The sequence below is a fragment of the Ochlerotatus camptorhynchus genome, unplaced genomic scaffold (genome assembly GCF_037179485.1).
Source record: "Ochlerotatus camptorhynchus isolate MF236.1 unplaced genomic scaffold, CSIRO-AGI_Acam_v1.1 ptg000212l, whole genome shotgun sequence".
NCBI classification, from domain to species: domain Eukaryota; kingdom Metazoa; phylum Arthropoda; class Insecta; order Diptera; family Culicidae; genus Ochlerotatus; species Ochlerotatus camptorhynchus.
The window spans coordinates 438961-455367 of record NW_027040702.1 but is presented as its reverse complement, the minus strand read 5'-3'; the positions used below and the strand labels follow the sequence as shown (position 1 = coordinate 455367).

The following is a 16407-nucleotide window of genomic DNA, read 5'->3' as shown; positions in this document are numbered from 1 at the left end:
TAGTTAATAAGCTACGGAACGAAGTCGATAAGAACGCGTGATGTGAAGGTTTGCACCCATTATTCCCAAAAACAAAAGAAGCGCTCCGACCAAATCAATTTTTATCTTCATCCGATAGGCCGAAGTGAATTCATTGACGTTTCGATGGCGTTTCAATGCGTTAGGCCGAGTTTAGAATCCGTAGGCCGAGTTTGGCGTCAAGAAGCAGTGTAAGACTTTTGACAATATCTCAACGATTGGTTTCTCTTTATCAAATCTTACGGTACATACGGAAATTTGGAAGCCATCAGTTATAATAACATTCCGTTTGGTGCTAAACTGCGCTAGATTAAGAAATACTAAGTGCGGGTTGTGCTTAATAGGCCGGAAATGGGGTCGTTAACCATACACCCTAAAATTTATCTTTTTCCATCCACCGTTCCGATCAAGCTATGTTGCAGAAAGAGTTTGTCATGGCAATCGTCGTAGACGTTTTGTCTATTTGTTGCTTGCTCTCTGTGTTTTGATACCCTGGTGGTGATGGTATACATTCTTGTTTCACTCCAGCTCGCCGGATAGGGGCTCTATAATGCATTATACGTTCATTCAATGTCGAGTTTGTGTCAGACGAATGTCGGGTAAATCTGGGGCTCTGGTAGAAGTCTAAGTGGTGTCAGTTTGGCTCAGGTTTATTTTCGGAATGAACACTCGGATACACTCAATTTGATGACATCAAGCGTTTCTCAATTGAAGATGATCCATTCTTTCGTCAAAATGATCCCTTCGAATGAGGTTGTCGAAATTCAGACAAGTTTACCTATAGCATCACATCCAACCCAACGATAAAGCTGAACATCCCTAGATCAGCACGCACACTTGCACTGCAGAGCAACTAACCGTCCATCCGTCAACGTCGCCGTCGCCGTCGTCGTCGTTTGCTTTGGTTGCGAAGACGGCAACTTGCTTGCAGAGTAGTGCTCGCTCCTACTAAAATACACATCTAGAGCAGCAAATCGTAACACACGGCGGCCAACAGACGATTCTGACAATCAGAGTTGGTGTGTGCGGCGCGGTGTGCTAACAAAGATAAATAACAAAAACAGTCACCATAACCAGAGTGAAAATCTGCTTCGTGAAGTGAAGTGAAAACAGTTTGTTGTGCCTCGGCCTGTGGTGCTCACCCACTTTGTGATTGGCTGTGAAGACTTTATTTTTCTACACCAAATTTCCTTCCTATCGTAGAGCCCCGTGAAAAATTCTAAACTCGTGATAAGTGAACTTAATTTTTCAAGTGAAAACCGTGTATTTTCCTGTGAAGTGACAAACATCGTGCAATCAAAGCAAACTACGTGCAACGTGCATTTTCCGAATCCAAGCAAGCCGTGCTGAAAACTCCCTCAATCCAACGGGTAGCGTGATTACGTAAACAATCGAACAGACGAAAATCGGTTTCCCTCATTTTTTCCCCCACCTATCTTATGATCTTATGCACGGGAAAAATTCAAATGCGCATCTCGGGTCACACGTCGTGATCACTTTTCGAGAGTCTGTTGGTTGGTCGGCGTGTTTCCTGTCAAGTGGAAAGTCTTTAGTACGGGGAAAACCGAACGAAAATATCAAGAAAAAGACTCGACTGACACACAGCAAGCGAAGCGACTCGTCGTTTGTCGCGATGAAAACAGAGCAAGCGAGAAATGACGCAGCCACCCACTTTTCGATGCAGGAGCATGGGGGGAGGGGTGGTTTGTAGAATTCGAGAGCAAGCAGTTGATCGAGCGGCTGTTTTCCCTTTGTGACGACAAACTCCCATTCTGTTGCAAATTGTTGCGGCTTGTTGTTGTGACAATGTTGGTGGTGGCGCGGGTTGGGGTTGGGGTTTGTAAATGGGGGAAGGTCAATGTCAAATGGCAATAAATCACTGACCGGCGGTGATGTCTTCGTTTGGGTTTGGGTTGACGAGTGACAGAATGGTGTCCATCGTGTCCCGTTATCTACCGGCGACCAAAAGGACTTAAGAACTAATTATACTAAACAAAGTGTTTACGAACATTGTTTTCAAATCCATTTTTAGATTCGGAAAGTGGGCCGACGATGAGAGACCTAAAGCCGTGCGCTAAGCGGAATGTTGTTGTTATCGGACTGCAAATGTGGCAGGCGGTAACTCGAGGCGATGTTTGCTCATCAAAGGGGCATTTACCATTGATTATCAAACGATACTTATTGACAAAAATGATTGCCGTACGTTGGCCACGGAGGTTGTTCATGTTCAATTTCAAAGTCTTGTGAAATCGTTTCGAAGACGGTGTCAACGACCTGATGTTTATGAGATTTGAGTGTGAACCAGAAATGTGTCAACTTGTTTTCAGTTGAAAATAGAAGGACTGACAGAGTCTATATTTTTGAAAACGTTTCGTACATTTTTAGAGAAATCGTGTCTACAGATCTGAAACGAAGTACCAATGTTGGTGGATGGAGTTTTGGCCGGTATTCCCTTTTCCTAATTGCCTGATCTTTGGTTGTTTGAATACTGACCACAAATAGTATCTTTATTACGAAAAATCAGCAATAAATGAATCCAGAAAACAAACAAAGACGACTAAAACTGCATCCGCAAACATCGGACCTCTCTGTAACTCGTCGATTTTCGATTATCTAGTTTGTGTAAATGACGACTTCGGCAATACCTAATTCTCAAATTGAGGCCTCAATTTTGACATGTGGATACATTGTGTTTCAGAGCATCTATTGGCCAAATTTGAGGGCTATAGGACTTTGTTTACCCCCTGACGATAATAGGTTAAGGTATTGCCGAATCCGAATGTAAAAGTTTGTTTTTTTATTAGGCGCCATAACATTAACTTCCTTTAAGAAACTTCCCCGCAGAGTTGTGGGATTTAAATTGACATTGAATAGAATGCGTTATGTTGAAACTGTTGCAATTGATTCCAACACTGAGTCAAAAACGGTTCATTCTCTGATTCTTAATCTCTGCTGTGCAGTTTTTAATTTTTCGAGCGAGTTTGAACTCGGTACGGACATTTTTTCCACATTCTCTCAGTTTCTCGCCTATTGCTTACTACAGCTGTCCGTTCCGAGTCTATGAACGTGCAGAGTTACATGCATGGAAGAATTTCCACTCGTGAAATCCATTTTATTTCGGTATTGACTGCGTGATGACTTTCAATCTCTGATATTAAGCTAGCTTTTAAAGGCTGACTAAAAGTAAATTGATACGCACAAAAAAACCTGTAATTCGTGATTCAATAAGATTAAAAAGTCCGTTAATGGTTGCTTTACAGTATTTTTATTAAAACTTCAAAGTTACAGCATTAGATGGTTACAGTTCTCCAGTTCGAATGAAATCAGCGCACTTTTTTTTTCCATTTTGCCCGCATTTGCTGGATGCCCTTGACTGCCCCGCCACTTCGTCGAAGTCGCTGCTTTGAAATTGCCCAGTATTTTTCGATTGGTAGAAATTCCGGACAATTCGGAGGATTCATTAGCTTGTGAACAAAATCTTGTTGGCAGCATACGACTCCAGAACCACCTTGGAGTAGTGGCAGCTGGCCAAATCGAGTCAAAAGATGACTTTGCCCCTATGCATGCGGATGAACGGCAATACACGCTTTTTCAGGCATTCTTCGATGTTAACTTGGGATGTCATCGTCGAGGATGTCACTAATGGTTCCGTTTTCGGGTCACAATTGCAAATCGCTTGCCAAATCATGGCCTTCTTCGCGAACTTGTCGGCAAACACGAACTTGAATCTTTCCGGCACATTCGCACGTCCAGTCGCGATGTACAAATTTTGACCGGGAAGCTGCTTAAAAACGAGTTTGACGTATGTTTCGTCAAAACACGGTCGTACAAGAGCCTTTCACGATGTTTGGCCACGGAATTCTGCTTCATGTGCCGGTTCGGATGTTTACTGGCTTTGTACGACTTGTATCCTTCCCTAGCAAGGATGTTCCGCGCCGTTTGAAAGTTGGCGTTGCACCTTCTGGTCACATCTCAGCTGACGATTGGTTCCACTTTTTTCGTAGGTCCGCTAATGCCTTTCCACACTCAGGGGTTCCTTGTAGGTTTTAAGCACTCGACAAACTGTTGTTTTCGGCATCTTCAGCACTTGATCCAGCTTGGAACCGAACCACTCCGGATTTTCCAGGTGTTAGTGCACAATATTTTTTCTTCTTTCGAGTTCCATTTGACGTTATTTCTGAACGCGATCGACTACTTTGATCAAACTTGCAACAGTTGTTCTCTATAGAAGTGTCAACAAACCACTGTCAAAAAATTTTCGATTCTCAACATTAGAGGTGTGCTAGCGAGGGACGTACCAATTTACTTTTAGTCTGCCTTTACCCATCAATATTGGTATTTTTGGAATCGGGATTTTTAAATCCAAGATGGCGGCTTCCGGTTTAAGAAAAATGGGAAATACTGTCAAATACCCATCAATATTTGTATTTTTGAAATCGGGATGACGTCTAGAGACCGGAAAACGATATTCTTTTGAAGAGCTTTTTTCATGGCACTGCAACTACTAGACAAAGCATAAAGCATGGCGGGAATCGGGATGACATCTAGAGACCGGAAGCCGATATCCGATGCCATTTTTAAATCCAAGATGGCGGCTCCTGATTTCAGAAAACGTGGGAAATACTGTCAAATACCCACCGGTATTTTTGGAATCGGGGTGATATCTAGAGTCCAGAAATTGATATCTGACGCCATTTTGAAATCCAAGATGGCGGCATTTTATTTCAAAAATAGTGGGAAATACTGCCATATACCGATGAACATTCGTATTTTTGGAATCGGGATGACGTATAGAGACCGATATTCTTTTATAGTGATTTTTTCCTGGTAGTGCAACAACCAAGGATTGCTGAAACTCCTCAAACTCACTCTTGTCCTGCGAGTTTAGCCAGTCCTCGAGTGAGGGGTGGCAGGAATACGGAAGAAGTAAACAAAAACTCCTCGAGAAAGAGGGAGAGTGAAATTCAGCGAGAGGATGATTTGACGTGAGGTGCGCTTTTCGAGACTCTGGATGACTTTTTTGTTCGACACAAGAAGCTAAGAGTTCACCCAGAGTGAGAGTAAGAGCGTGTGACATGAATGGCAGCAAACCTCACTCTCATTTTATCCCCCTTCACTCACAAGCTGTGAAGCTCAGTGGAATGATTTGACAGTAGGCATTCTACTCCTCAGAAAAATGCTACGCTCGGTTCATTCCAAACTCGCGAGCGAGGCTCCATTAAGCCTGGCAACAATTAGACCATATTGGCACCGCATAAAGCATGGCCGGTCTAAAAACTGAGGTGCATGTTTGAGTTCAAGAAATCTCCGTGAAATTTACGAAGATCTTAACTAGAAATTTAGACATTTGAATCACAAATTTAAGAGTCTTGATAGAATCATAATAATCTGAGCCGCAAGTAGATTGAATCTTGAAATTTCAGCGGAATTCACGGAGATCTAAAGTATAAATAGCGGAGATCGCGGAGATCAAAAGTTTAAATTTGACGATCCCAGTCACAAGTTTTAGAGTCGATTGATTCAATCTGGTCTAAACTCATTAAGTTCCTAAGGAGTTAAGTTAAGTTTTCTTTATTAAGGAGACTTTCAGCCTGGGGCTGGTTCGCCTCCATCCTAGTTTCTAAGGAGTTCGTGAAAATCTAAAGTGGGAATTTGAAAATTTTAGTCACTCGTTCGAGACAATTGTTTAAATATTGAGCGGAGTTCCCAGACACCTACAGTAGAAATCTTACAATTTGAGAAACTGAAAAACTTCTCCAAAAACATTTAATGGGTAGTCATGATAAAACTCACATCACTCGAAAATTCACACGTCATTCAGAAAATATTTCAACCCCGACCGCTTCCGTTTGGCTTGCATCCAAATAAAATTCCCTTTCCCTGCTGTCCGAGGATGACAGAGGCCCTTCTTCTTTCGTACACGGCGAATGAGAACGAACCAAATTTGAGTTTAGTTTACTCATAAATCACATAAAGTGCAGGAACGCAGCGCTGAGCCTTATGTTCCAGTTTTTTTCTAGGAAAAAAAAACGCGAATATAAGAGAAGTAAAGATTGGATTCACTCAGTATGTTGGTATTACTCCGGTAGTTTTTTTAGGTTTTCCCACAGGAAAGCATGAGGCAAATTTACTTATCGCTGAGTTCCTGCACTTTCTGCGATTATGAGTAAAATAAACTCAAATTTGGGTCGTTCTCATTCGCGGTGTCCTACAAAATGTTAACGATCCCGAGTTTGAGCGACACCGTTTCACTTCAAACGCCGTAGTCTATTTTTGACAGCGAGAAAGCCATTCTCAACGGTAATTAAGAACCAAAAATATCCCCCACGTCTAGTACCAAAGACCAAAGCCGACATAAACATGCATTTTTCTCTGCTTAAAAGTGATCGCACCTTCTTCGCACGCTGCATCTACCCGAGCAAAGTCCAGCATCAAAATGACAGCATATCGAAGTCATATTTCAATATCAACATCAAACTGAAATCATAATTTTATTTCAATTTACGCGTTCTAATGTTGATGTACATTTGCTCTTCAAAAATATGTTGTATCAGCTTTGTTTTCATTTCCTTAGCAAAACATCAACTTGAATACTCGTTTTGTTATCAACAGGAAAAATGCACATCAAATTGAGTTTTCAGCTTCGTCTCACTGATAGCAGCATTAGTTTTTAATGTGACTGCCTGTCATTCCAAAGGGCCTGGGTCCAATCCCTGTCGGCGCCGTCGGAATTTTCTGAGGCATAAAATCTCCGATCACGCCTTCCTTCGCAAGGGAAGTAAAGATCCTTATTACGAGTGCCACTTCACGGTCAAAACGAGGTGAAGTAACCAGTTGTCACTCAAGGCGAAGTGATTGCCGTTTAAATCAAATGGGAATCACTTCACCGTGAGTGATAACTTGTCACTTCACCGTGAAGCGACATCGGTAATAAGGGCCTAAGCCATTGGTCCCCGGTCCATGAGCTGATGGGTCGATAGGTAGGGTCCAGGTGTGGGAGCGGCCTCCCTGGTGTCGGTAGGATTGGTACAGATCGACGGAAAACAAATCAATTTACTCCCAATAATTTTGATATTTTAGCCGTTAAATCGTCCAAAACGGTACCAACCTGTAGTAATCATTATCAGCGACATCACAACATCAAATTTAGTTCTCAATTTGATCTCAGACTTTGCTCGGGTAGCTAGACCAACGGTGACTAATGTGCTAAAATTTAATGTGCAGGAAATTTGACACTTTTCTTGATAATGAAGGGAAAACTGTTTTCGATCCAGATCAGTTCGATCAAAGAGTGCTGGGTGGGGGAAGGTGTCAATAGAAGATGTGCGCGCGTGTTTCGGATTTCTCGTACCTCAACTACATCAGCAGGAGGAAGTTGTTGTGCAAGAAGCACCTTCAACAGCAGTAATTTAACGGCAGCTGTCGCCATCGATCAGACGGAATTTCAATACTCTCCTAGGAAAATTATTAACGATTAGCAGCGATTGGCATTTTGTGATAATTCCGGAAAAGTGAAACTGAGTCACACGACCAGGGGGAAGGAGGAAGATTTTTTGAGTGCAACATTCGGTTCGTGAGAGTGATATTATTAATTACCTATACAGGAGAAGAAGGTAACTGACATCAGGGCAGTGAAAGAGTCAGTCGGGAAAGAGAAGAAAAGCAAAAAACGAAAGATGAGTGCTCGTGGAATGCTGCTGAAAATTGACGCTCGGCGGGACTCGTCGGTGGATCAGTTGGAGATGATGCTTTCACCGCGATCGCCGCAAATTTTGATCACCGATTACTTGTCACCAGAAGGTAAACTTAGCCGTAGCAAGAAGTTTGATATGTGTGCAGTGCGATTCTTGTGTAACTTGTGTAACAGAAAAATTCTTTGGAAGGGGGGTTTTCAACTGAAATTGTTAATCGTTGAAGAAAATGTGTGTTGGCTGTGGTGTAATGTAACAATAACAACATCTTATAGAGAGTGTGGCGTTATTTTTAGGATCACCGTTTGGAAAATTTGTTGGCTTCATTGGAGTATATTTACTTTGTTTAAAAAAGTTCTGTAACCATCACATCATGTATAATTAAATAATACGACGTTTAGTAGCCAGCGTTACTCTCAGCATAATTTGGTGTGAACAAAAATGGGAAAATGTTACACAATTCCGGATTATTACAATTTTGATATTAATAGAGGTAGTGCCCAACACTGTACAAGTAAAAGTGTGACAATGCTTGCATTTCCATAACAATTTTACTAGATGTTTTGGCAGATAAGAGTTAAGCGAAATGACAGTAAAGCGATGGGGACAACACATCTAAATCTCAATTCTATATGCTCAACAAATCTCACACTAGCGAATCAATCTTCAAAAATCTTCTTTCATTTATCGCTTCTACTTGCACCGCGCATCAGCTTTTTGCAGGAATTCTTCAGAATCCTCGTCAATCTTCTCTCAATCTACTCAGCGTGCGTACAGCTAACCACAGCAAGACACAATTTTTCCTGCATCGTAGACAGAGTCATCCCCCTCGGAGTGAAGCCTCCCTAAAACTTTATTGAAATTTCCCAGGAGTTGCTAATCTTAATATGAAATGCCATTATATTCCTTGACATTCTCTATGTGGATCTCTGAATTTCTACTAGACACCCTGAACTTATTTTCTGTGTAAAAAGCTTTTCCGAGATTGCCCACATTTTTCTGGAATTCACTAAACATCTTTAAAGTCCTCTGAATTTATCTGAGTCTGTGTTTTCTAAATAGGGGTAAACGCAACTAGCACGAAAAATTAACATTTAACGAAAAGTGGTCACGGCTACCAAAAAAGACTTAGGTGAAACAGCCCTTTTTATGTTAGGGTCCTCTTACACCGTCCTTTTCATCAAATGCGTAGTCTTACGGCAACAGTTCGTACAACCTCATAGGACTTTCCTTTGTAGTTTTTTTAGAATCTACCCATGATTCGTGGAGTCTGCTGAAGTTCACTGATTTTATTAAATATATCTAAAACTACTCCAAGATTCCCTTTGGGACATATTTGAAGAGATTTTGGGATTATCTGACCTTCTATAAAATTCCTTTGAGCTTCCTTGAGGATCTGCTGAACTGCTACTCTTATCTAAATTTAGTTATGGTCACCAGCAAAGCTTGATTAACAATTTCCTGGTATTTTCCATTTTTTTTTTTCATAATGTTGGAAATCCTGGTTTACCGATATACATTTAAATTAAGCATAAAACTGAATGCTATTGAACCGATAAGTGGGTGATTACTGAGACAGCAGCATGTTTCCTGGAGCTATTTTTAGAAATCTTCGAAAACATTTTAAATTCTCTCTTGAACCTAAAAATTTATTTAAAAATGAGATTGCTCGAAAATTTCCTTTCGAATTGTACCCTCAACATTCGATTTCCTTGGCATTTTTCACGAATCCGCTTCACAATCGTCATGGAATTTTCCACAGAGCTACTTAAAAAGTTCTCGAAATCAAGGTCATTTATTGCACTTTAAAGAAAAAATAGCGAAACAAATTATTCCGATTTGGATTTGATACAATCTCGAACTTTTCTTCGAATACCACTCATCATATTTTGGACATTCTGTTGGCTAATCTGAGCGGCCGTTTTGTTCCACCATCTCTTCATCTCTGTCGCATCCCGAGTCACTTTTCCATTTTCTCCAACTTCTGTTTAACAATTGCCCAATATTTCTCAATTGGGCGGAATTGAGGGCAGTTGGGTGGATTGATGTCCTTTTCGAAGAAATCTACCACGTTGTCTCGATACCACTGTAGAACTTCTACGCTGTAGTCGCAGATTACCAAATTCGGTCCATTGTGTGCCTTACTGTGCGGAAGAATACGTTTTTTTCAGGCACTCCTGCTTGTACATATTGGAATCCATAGTCTAGTTTGTCACGAAAACCTGGGTTTTTTGTTCGCAGCCGCAAACACGTTGCCAGATCACAAGCTTTTTTGGAAATTTATACTTGCTAGGGACATCACCTCGACCAGTGGCTTTATAGAACTTTTGTCCGGGAAGCTGCCCATAATCCATCTTCACTGCTTACTGGCCCGCAAAGATCGAAATCCTTCTCACTGACGAATCCTTCTGACGGTGCATTAAATTTCTTGGCGATACCATAATCCGACAGCCTTGGGTTTGCCCTAACCGTTCTCAACAACTTCAAATGCAGCTTCCGATCCTTAGTTCCACTGCGACGCTTGCTATGGTCCTGCCGATCGATAGCAAAGGCTGACTAAAAGTAAATTGGTACGGACCTCGCGCGCCGCTAGCACCACTTTTATAGAGAACAGCTGGTGCAAGTTTAATCAAAGTAGTCGATCGCGTTCAGAAATAACGTCAAATGGAACTCGAAAGAAGAAGAAAATATTGTGCATAAACACCTGGAAAATCCGGAGTGGTCCGGTTACAAGCTGGCTAAAGTGCTGAAGATGCCGAAAACAACATTTTGTCGAGTGCTCAAAACCTACAAGGAAACCCTGAGTGTGGAAAGGAATCAACGGACCTACGAAAAAACTGGAACCAGGGATCGTTAGCTGCGCAGCAAGGTGTTGAGGTGCGTTAAAGCCAACCCCGGTCTTTCGATCCGAGATGTGGCCAGAAGGTACAACGCCAGCCTTCAAACGGTGCAGAACATTATTGCTATGGAAGGATACAAGTCGTACAAAGCTAGTAAACATCCGAACCGGAACATGAAGCAGAATTCCGTGGCCAAAAAGCGTGCAAGGCTCTTGTACGAACGTGTTTTGACGAAACACAAGGGCTGCACTTTGATCGATGACGAAACATACGTCAAACTCGATTTTAAGCAGCTTCCTGGTCAAAAGTATTACATCGCGACTGGACGTTGGGATGTGCCGGGAAGATTCAAGTTCGTGTTTGCCGCCATCAGGGCCATGCGATTTGCAGTTGTGACCTGAAAACGGAACCATTCGTCACATCCTCGACGATGCTATTTCAAGTTTACATCGAAGAATGCCTGAAAAAGCGTGTATTGCGTGTATCCATTGATGCCGGTAGTTTGCGTTTGATTGTCGAGGAAAGAATAACAACGTTTTGTTTATAAAAGTTGAGAACCTTTTTAATTGTTGGTCTACAATATATTGAATTGGTTCCGCTTTTGGATAGATCGAAATTCTATCCGCCAGACTATTAATATAGCGACTATAATGCATAGGGGCAAAGTTATCTTTTGGCCCGATTTGGCCAGCTGTCACTACTCCAAGGTGGTTCTGGAGTGGTATGCTGCCAACAAGATCGTTTTTGTCCCCAAGCTAATTTACTTACTTACTTAAGGGTCCTGTGCACCACCAGTGGTGCAAAGGGCCAACGTGAAAGACTTCCATCCTGGGCGGCTGCTCGCTTTTGCCCAGGTCAGATTCCTATCGACTTGCTTAATTTCCTTGTTGAGGCTCCGCCGCCATGAGCCTCTGCTGCGATGTCCTGCCCCTTGCTTGCAGATTTTGTTTCCGCCCCGTCGAAGCGTGTGGCCGATCCACCTCCACTTTTTCGCTCTCGAATTTCTGTTGCTATCGGCTTCTGATGACATCGACGATGGAGCTCGGCATTCGCGATCCAGTTGTGAGGCCACCAGGCACGAATTATATACCACAGACATCGGTTGATGAAGACCTGCAGCTTTTCAGTGCTGATACACACCACGTCTCGGTGGCGTATAACAACACAGATTTCACGTTCGAGTTGAAAATTCCGATTTTGGTACGTTGACTTATCTGGTTGGATCTCCATACGTTTCGTAAACCCGCAAAGGCAGCCCTAGCCTTTTTGATTCGTGCACCTATGTCGCTCTTGGTCCCGCCGTCCGACGCTATTTGGCTGCTAAGATATTGGAAACTTTCGACCTTCTCTACTGCTCGCCCCGCTACCGTAAAGTTGGAAGGGTTGCCCGTGTTGATATCCAACGATTTGGTCTTGTTGACGTTGATGGTGAGACCCGCCTCAGAGGAGCGTTCGGCTAGGTCATTGAGCTTACTCTGCATATCAGAGCGCCGTTGTGCTACTAGAGCAACATCATCAGCCAAATCGAAGTCGTTGAGATGCTCCATGGTGATAGGCTGCCAAAGCAGCCCACGGTTCGGTACACGGTCAATTGCACCTACCATGATCTCGTCGATTTACCATGAGAAACAGTAGCGGTGATAGTATACATCCTTGTCTCACACCAGCGACAACCCGGATAGGGTCGGATAAGGCTCCGTTATGCAGAACTCTGCACGTGAAAGCCTCATACTGCGCTTCGATGAGGTTGACGATTTTATCCAGGACTCCCTTGCGTCTCAGGGTGCCCCACAGATTCTCGTGATTGAGACGGTCGAAAGCTTTTTCGTAGTCAATGAATACCAAATAAAGGGACTCTTGGAATTCATTGACCTGCTCCAGGATGATGCGGAGTGTGACAATATGGTCCACACAAGATCTTCCGGCACGGAATCCTGCCTGCTGCCGTCGGAGAGTCGCGTCGATCTTCTCCTGTATCAGATTCAGGATAACTTTGCACAGAACTTTGAGGACAATACACAGTAACATGATGCCTTAACGTCGCCGGTGGTGTAGTGGTAAGCGTGATTACCTCTCACCCCAGCAGGCCTGGGTTCAATCCCAGTCGGCGCCGCCGGGATGTTCTGAGGCATAACATCTCTGATCACGCCTTCCTTCGGATGGGAAGTAAAGCCGTTGGTCCCCGGTTCATGAGTTGATGGGTCGATAGGTAGGGTCCAGGTGTGGGATCTGCCTTCCTGGCACGTCGGTAGCATTGGTGCTCAGCACGGAAAACAAGATCGACGGAAAAAAACAAACCAAAGGAAAAAAAAAAAACATGATGCCTCGCCAATTGTCGCACACAGTCAGATCCCCCTTCTTTGGGACCTTCACTTCAGACGCCCTGCATCCAGTCGGCCGGAAAAGTCGCGGTATCCCAGATATTACAGAATAGTTGATGCAACATTTGTGCGGATAGCATGGGGTCAGCTAGGAGCATCTCTGCTGATATGCGATCGACCCCTGGAGCCTTGTTGGATTTCATGCTTCGGATAGCTGCTTCAATCTCCTGCAGTGATGGGGCCTCGGAATTGACGCGAGTGATGCGCCGCACCCTAGGCGGATCATGCCGAGATGTTGATGGCTGGTTGGCCGTCGAAACTTGAAGAAGTTGTTCGAAGTGCTCAAACCAGCGTTTCAGCTGGTCAGTGGGGTCGGTAAGCAATTGTCCAGTCGTGTCCTTCACTGGCATCCTCGGGTTCATTCTTGCTCCACTCAGGCATCGTGAGATATCGTAGAGGAGGCGTATATCGCCAGTGTTTGCGGCTTTCTCCCCTTCGTTGGCCAGGGAGTTCACCCACGCTCGCTTGTCCCGTCTGCAAGAGCGCTTGACTTCCTTCTCTAGAGCCGAGTACCGTTGACGAGCTTCGTTCTTGGCTCCTCTGGTTCTCGCCCGCTCTATCGCGGTTTTTGCTTCTCTACGCTCCTCAATCTTCCGCCAGGTTTCATCTGTGATCCACTCTTTCCTCTGGGTGCGCAGCTCACCCAAGTTGTTCTCGCTTGTTTCTATAAAGGCATTATTGATGGCCGTCCATTGTTCTTCTACGCTGCCACCTTCTGGAACGTCCGCAGCTCGAGTCTCAAGTTCTTCAACAAAAGACCTTTTTACCGCTGGATCTTCAAGTCGGCGTGTGTTGAACCACCGCCCGAGTCTCTCCTCCCGTCGCTGGATCCGCGCCATGCGTAGGCGGATTTCACCGATTAGAAGGTGATGGTCAGACGCGATGTCGGCGCTGCGTTTATTCCGGACATCAAGAAGGCTCCGTCTCCATTTTCGGCTGATGCAGATGTGGTCGATCTGATTTTCAGTATGTCTATCACGGGAAACCCACGTGACTTTGTGCACTGGCCGATGGGGGAAGAGCGAGCCCCCGATCACCATGTCGTTATTGCCACAAAATTCTGCAAACAGCTCACCGTTCTCGCTCATTTCGCCGATACCATGGCGTCCCATGACACGCTCATAGTCCGTGTTCTCGGAGCCGATCTTCGCATTGAAGTCGCCAGTGTAGATCTTGATGTCACCCTTTGGGACCTTATCCACGACGGCATTCAGTTGACTGTAAAAAATTTCCTTGTCCTGTAGCTCGGCAGCATTGGTTGGCGCATAACATTGGATTATGGTAAATAAGCCTACGAAACCGTGTTCTAAATCCGGCAGCGATTATCCTCTCATTAACAGGCTCCCGCTTGATGAGCGCAGCACTTGCCTGGACGCTAAGTAGGAGACCAACTCCATGATGGCGCGGAGCGTTTTCACCTCGAATACCGGAGTATAGTAGTACCTGTCCCGACGGCAGTTTGTGTTCTCCAAAGTTTGGCCAACGAACTTCACTCATTCCATAATCCAATTCGTGTCCGTTGTTTTGCGCTTAAAGTCGTTGCCGTTAAATCAGTTCGATGTCTTTCTCTATTGGTTTCTGTAACAATTGTAAAGGTTTCAGAGACAGTAGGAGGTTGGCCTAAGGTCTCCTATCCGCCGTGATGGGCCTGCCATCTTAGATGTAGCTTCCGTGGAAGGGCATTTCTTATTCAGCCGCTGGATGCCCGTCAGACGCTGTTTGAGCCGCACCTCCATGGTAAACAGACGCTCGGGTTGGCGAAGCATTTCCTCAATCACCGTGCTATGGTTACCGCGCCAGTGTTCGCGACCACTGCTAATGAATCCTCCAATCCACCAATCGAAAAATATTGGGCAATTTCAAAGCAGCGACTTCGACGAAGCGGCGGGGCAGTCAAGGGCATCCAGCAAATGCGGAGAAAATGGAAGAAATGCGCTGATTTCGTGTCGGTGTGCGGACGGTTCGAGATTTCGTTCGAACTGGAGAAACGTAACCATCTAATGCTGTAAGTTTGAAGTTTTAATAAAAGTACTGTAAAGCAACTATAAATGGACTTTTTATACTTATTGAATCACGAATTACAGGTCTTTTTGTTTTTAGTCACCCTTTATGCCGCTCACGGAAAGGTTTGAAAACACTGCACACGGTCGATTTAGCCAATTTTATCGACTTCGCGAATTTTTAACCTGACCACGTCGGATTTTCCAAGTGGGTGTCCAAATTTAATTTTCGGGTCGCGGCTTCCATCAAGTATAACTTCTTTTAAACCAAATGAATCGTGACGAACTTGTCAGCACTGAACGAGGAAACATTTCAAAACATTCCAGATCCGACTGATAGGAGCATTGCAGTAAAATAAACAGTGCGTCCAGATATTAAATAACTCAAGCTTAAGTCAAAGATCTATTAGAATTTTTCCTAGAACTCCTTAGAAAATATTCTCTTAAATACGTAGGTTCTTGTTTTACGATTTTTTTTTCAGTTTTGAAATGTCCATTATTTTGCGCATCGCAAATGTTTACATTTTGCATAAGCTTTTTTTTATTAAAAAAAAAACAAAAATCGTGCAAGATATTTTGGTTTTTAACATTAATGATACAACGTCGCTAGAACTATAACACAGCCGCAGACAGTCCCCCCTATTCTGCGAGTCACGTAACTTGCAGAATAAGGGAGAGTATATGAGCAAGTCAAACGCGTAGTCTTTTGCTTGTAGATTTGAAGAAATACTTCAAGTCTCCTCATACATTTATGTATGGTTAGGTAAAGGAGTGTGCGTTTGACTAGTACTGTCGCATTAATGGCCCTTCGCTAACTTTCAACTTCTATTCAAATTTTCAATTTCAACCTACCCTCTTCAGAACTTTCTCTAGTTAATAAATGATCGCACTAAAGCTTCATGTTGATATTAGGTTTCTCATGATATTTTTTTGTGATACAATGAATTTCTCATTATCACCCAATCTAGCAATACCCCTCATACTTGCAGGAAACAAAAACACTGCAGCAATCCCATGACCCTTCTTCTTTTCGTTTATACGGAATTGACCGGCATGATTTTCGCGTAACAAATATTTATTTATGCATCCAACGTAAGCAGTTCGGCATCGTCCAATCACAAGGAAACGATGCCGAACAATAACAATCTCAGTTCGCAAACAAACATCGTGTTTTGTTTATTCTTCTTTTGGTACAAGTAGGTTACAATATGAGAGGATAATACATACGAATATAATGGAAAACTTGTTCTGATACGGTGAGAGATTAAGGGGAAAGGAGACGTCATTAATTTTTCGAAATTTAAAAGTAGTTTTTTCCTCTAAGACCGAAATTCTGTCAATGCAAATGTGTTCACTGTGTTCCGGTAGGCAAGTAGAATGCAATGAATACATTTTCATGAACGTAATATTGGTTTTGAACGAAACAACTGCTTATGATTTTTGTTTAAAGTAATTGCGTCCCCTTTTACCTTAAAAG

At 43.3% G+C, this 16407-nt stretch overlaps 1 protein-coding gene across 2 annotated transcripts in view; it reads left to right on the top strand.

Annotated features, from left to right (window-relative positions):
* Positions 1–16407, top strand: part of AMPdeam (AMP deaminase) — a 71686-nt gene that overhangs the window by 20411 nt on the left and 34868 nt on the right. Inside the window, exon 1 of one of the 2 annotated variants that reach the window (XM_065224530.1) lies at positions 7663–7818. The exons of the other annotated variant lie outside the window; for it this stretch is intronic. Coding sequence (XP_065080602.1) covers positions 7695–7818 — 124 coding nt within the window. The 5' untranslated portion in view covers positions 7663–7694. Of the gene's footprint in view, positions 1–7662; positions 7819–16407 lie in introns of those variants that run through there. 2 annotated transcript variants of the gene reach the window in all.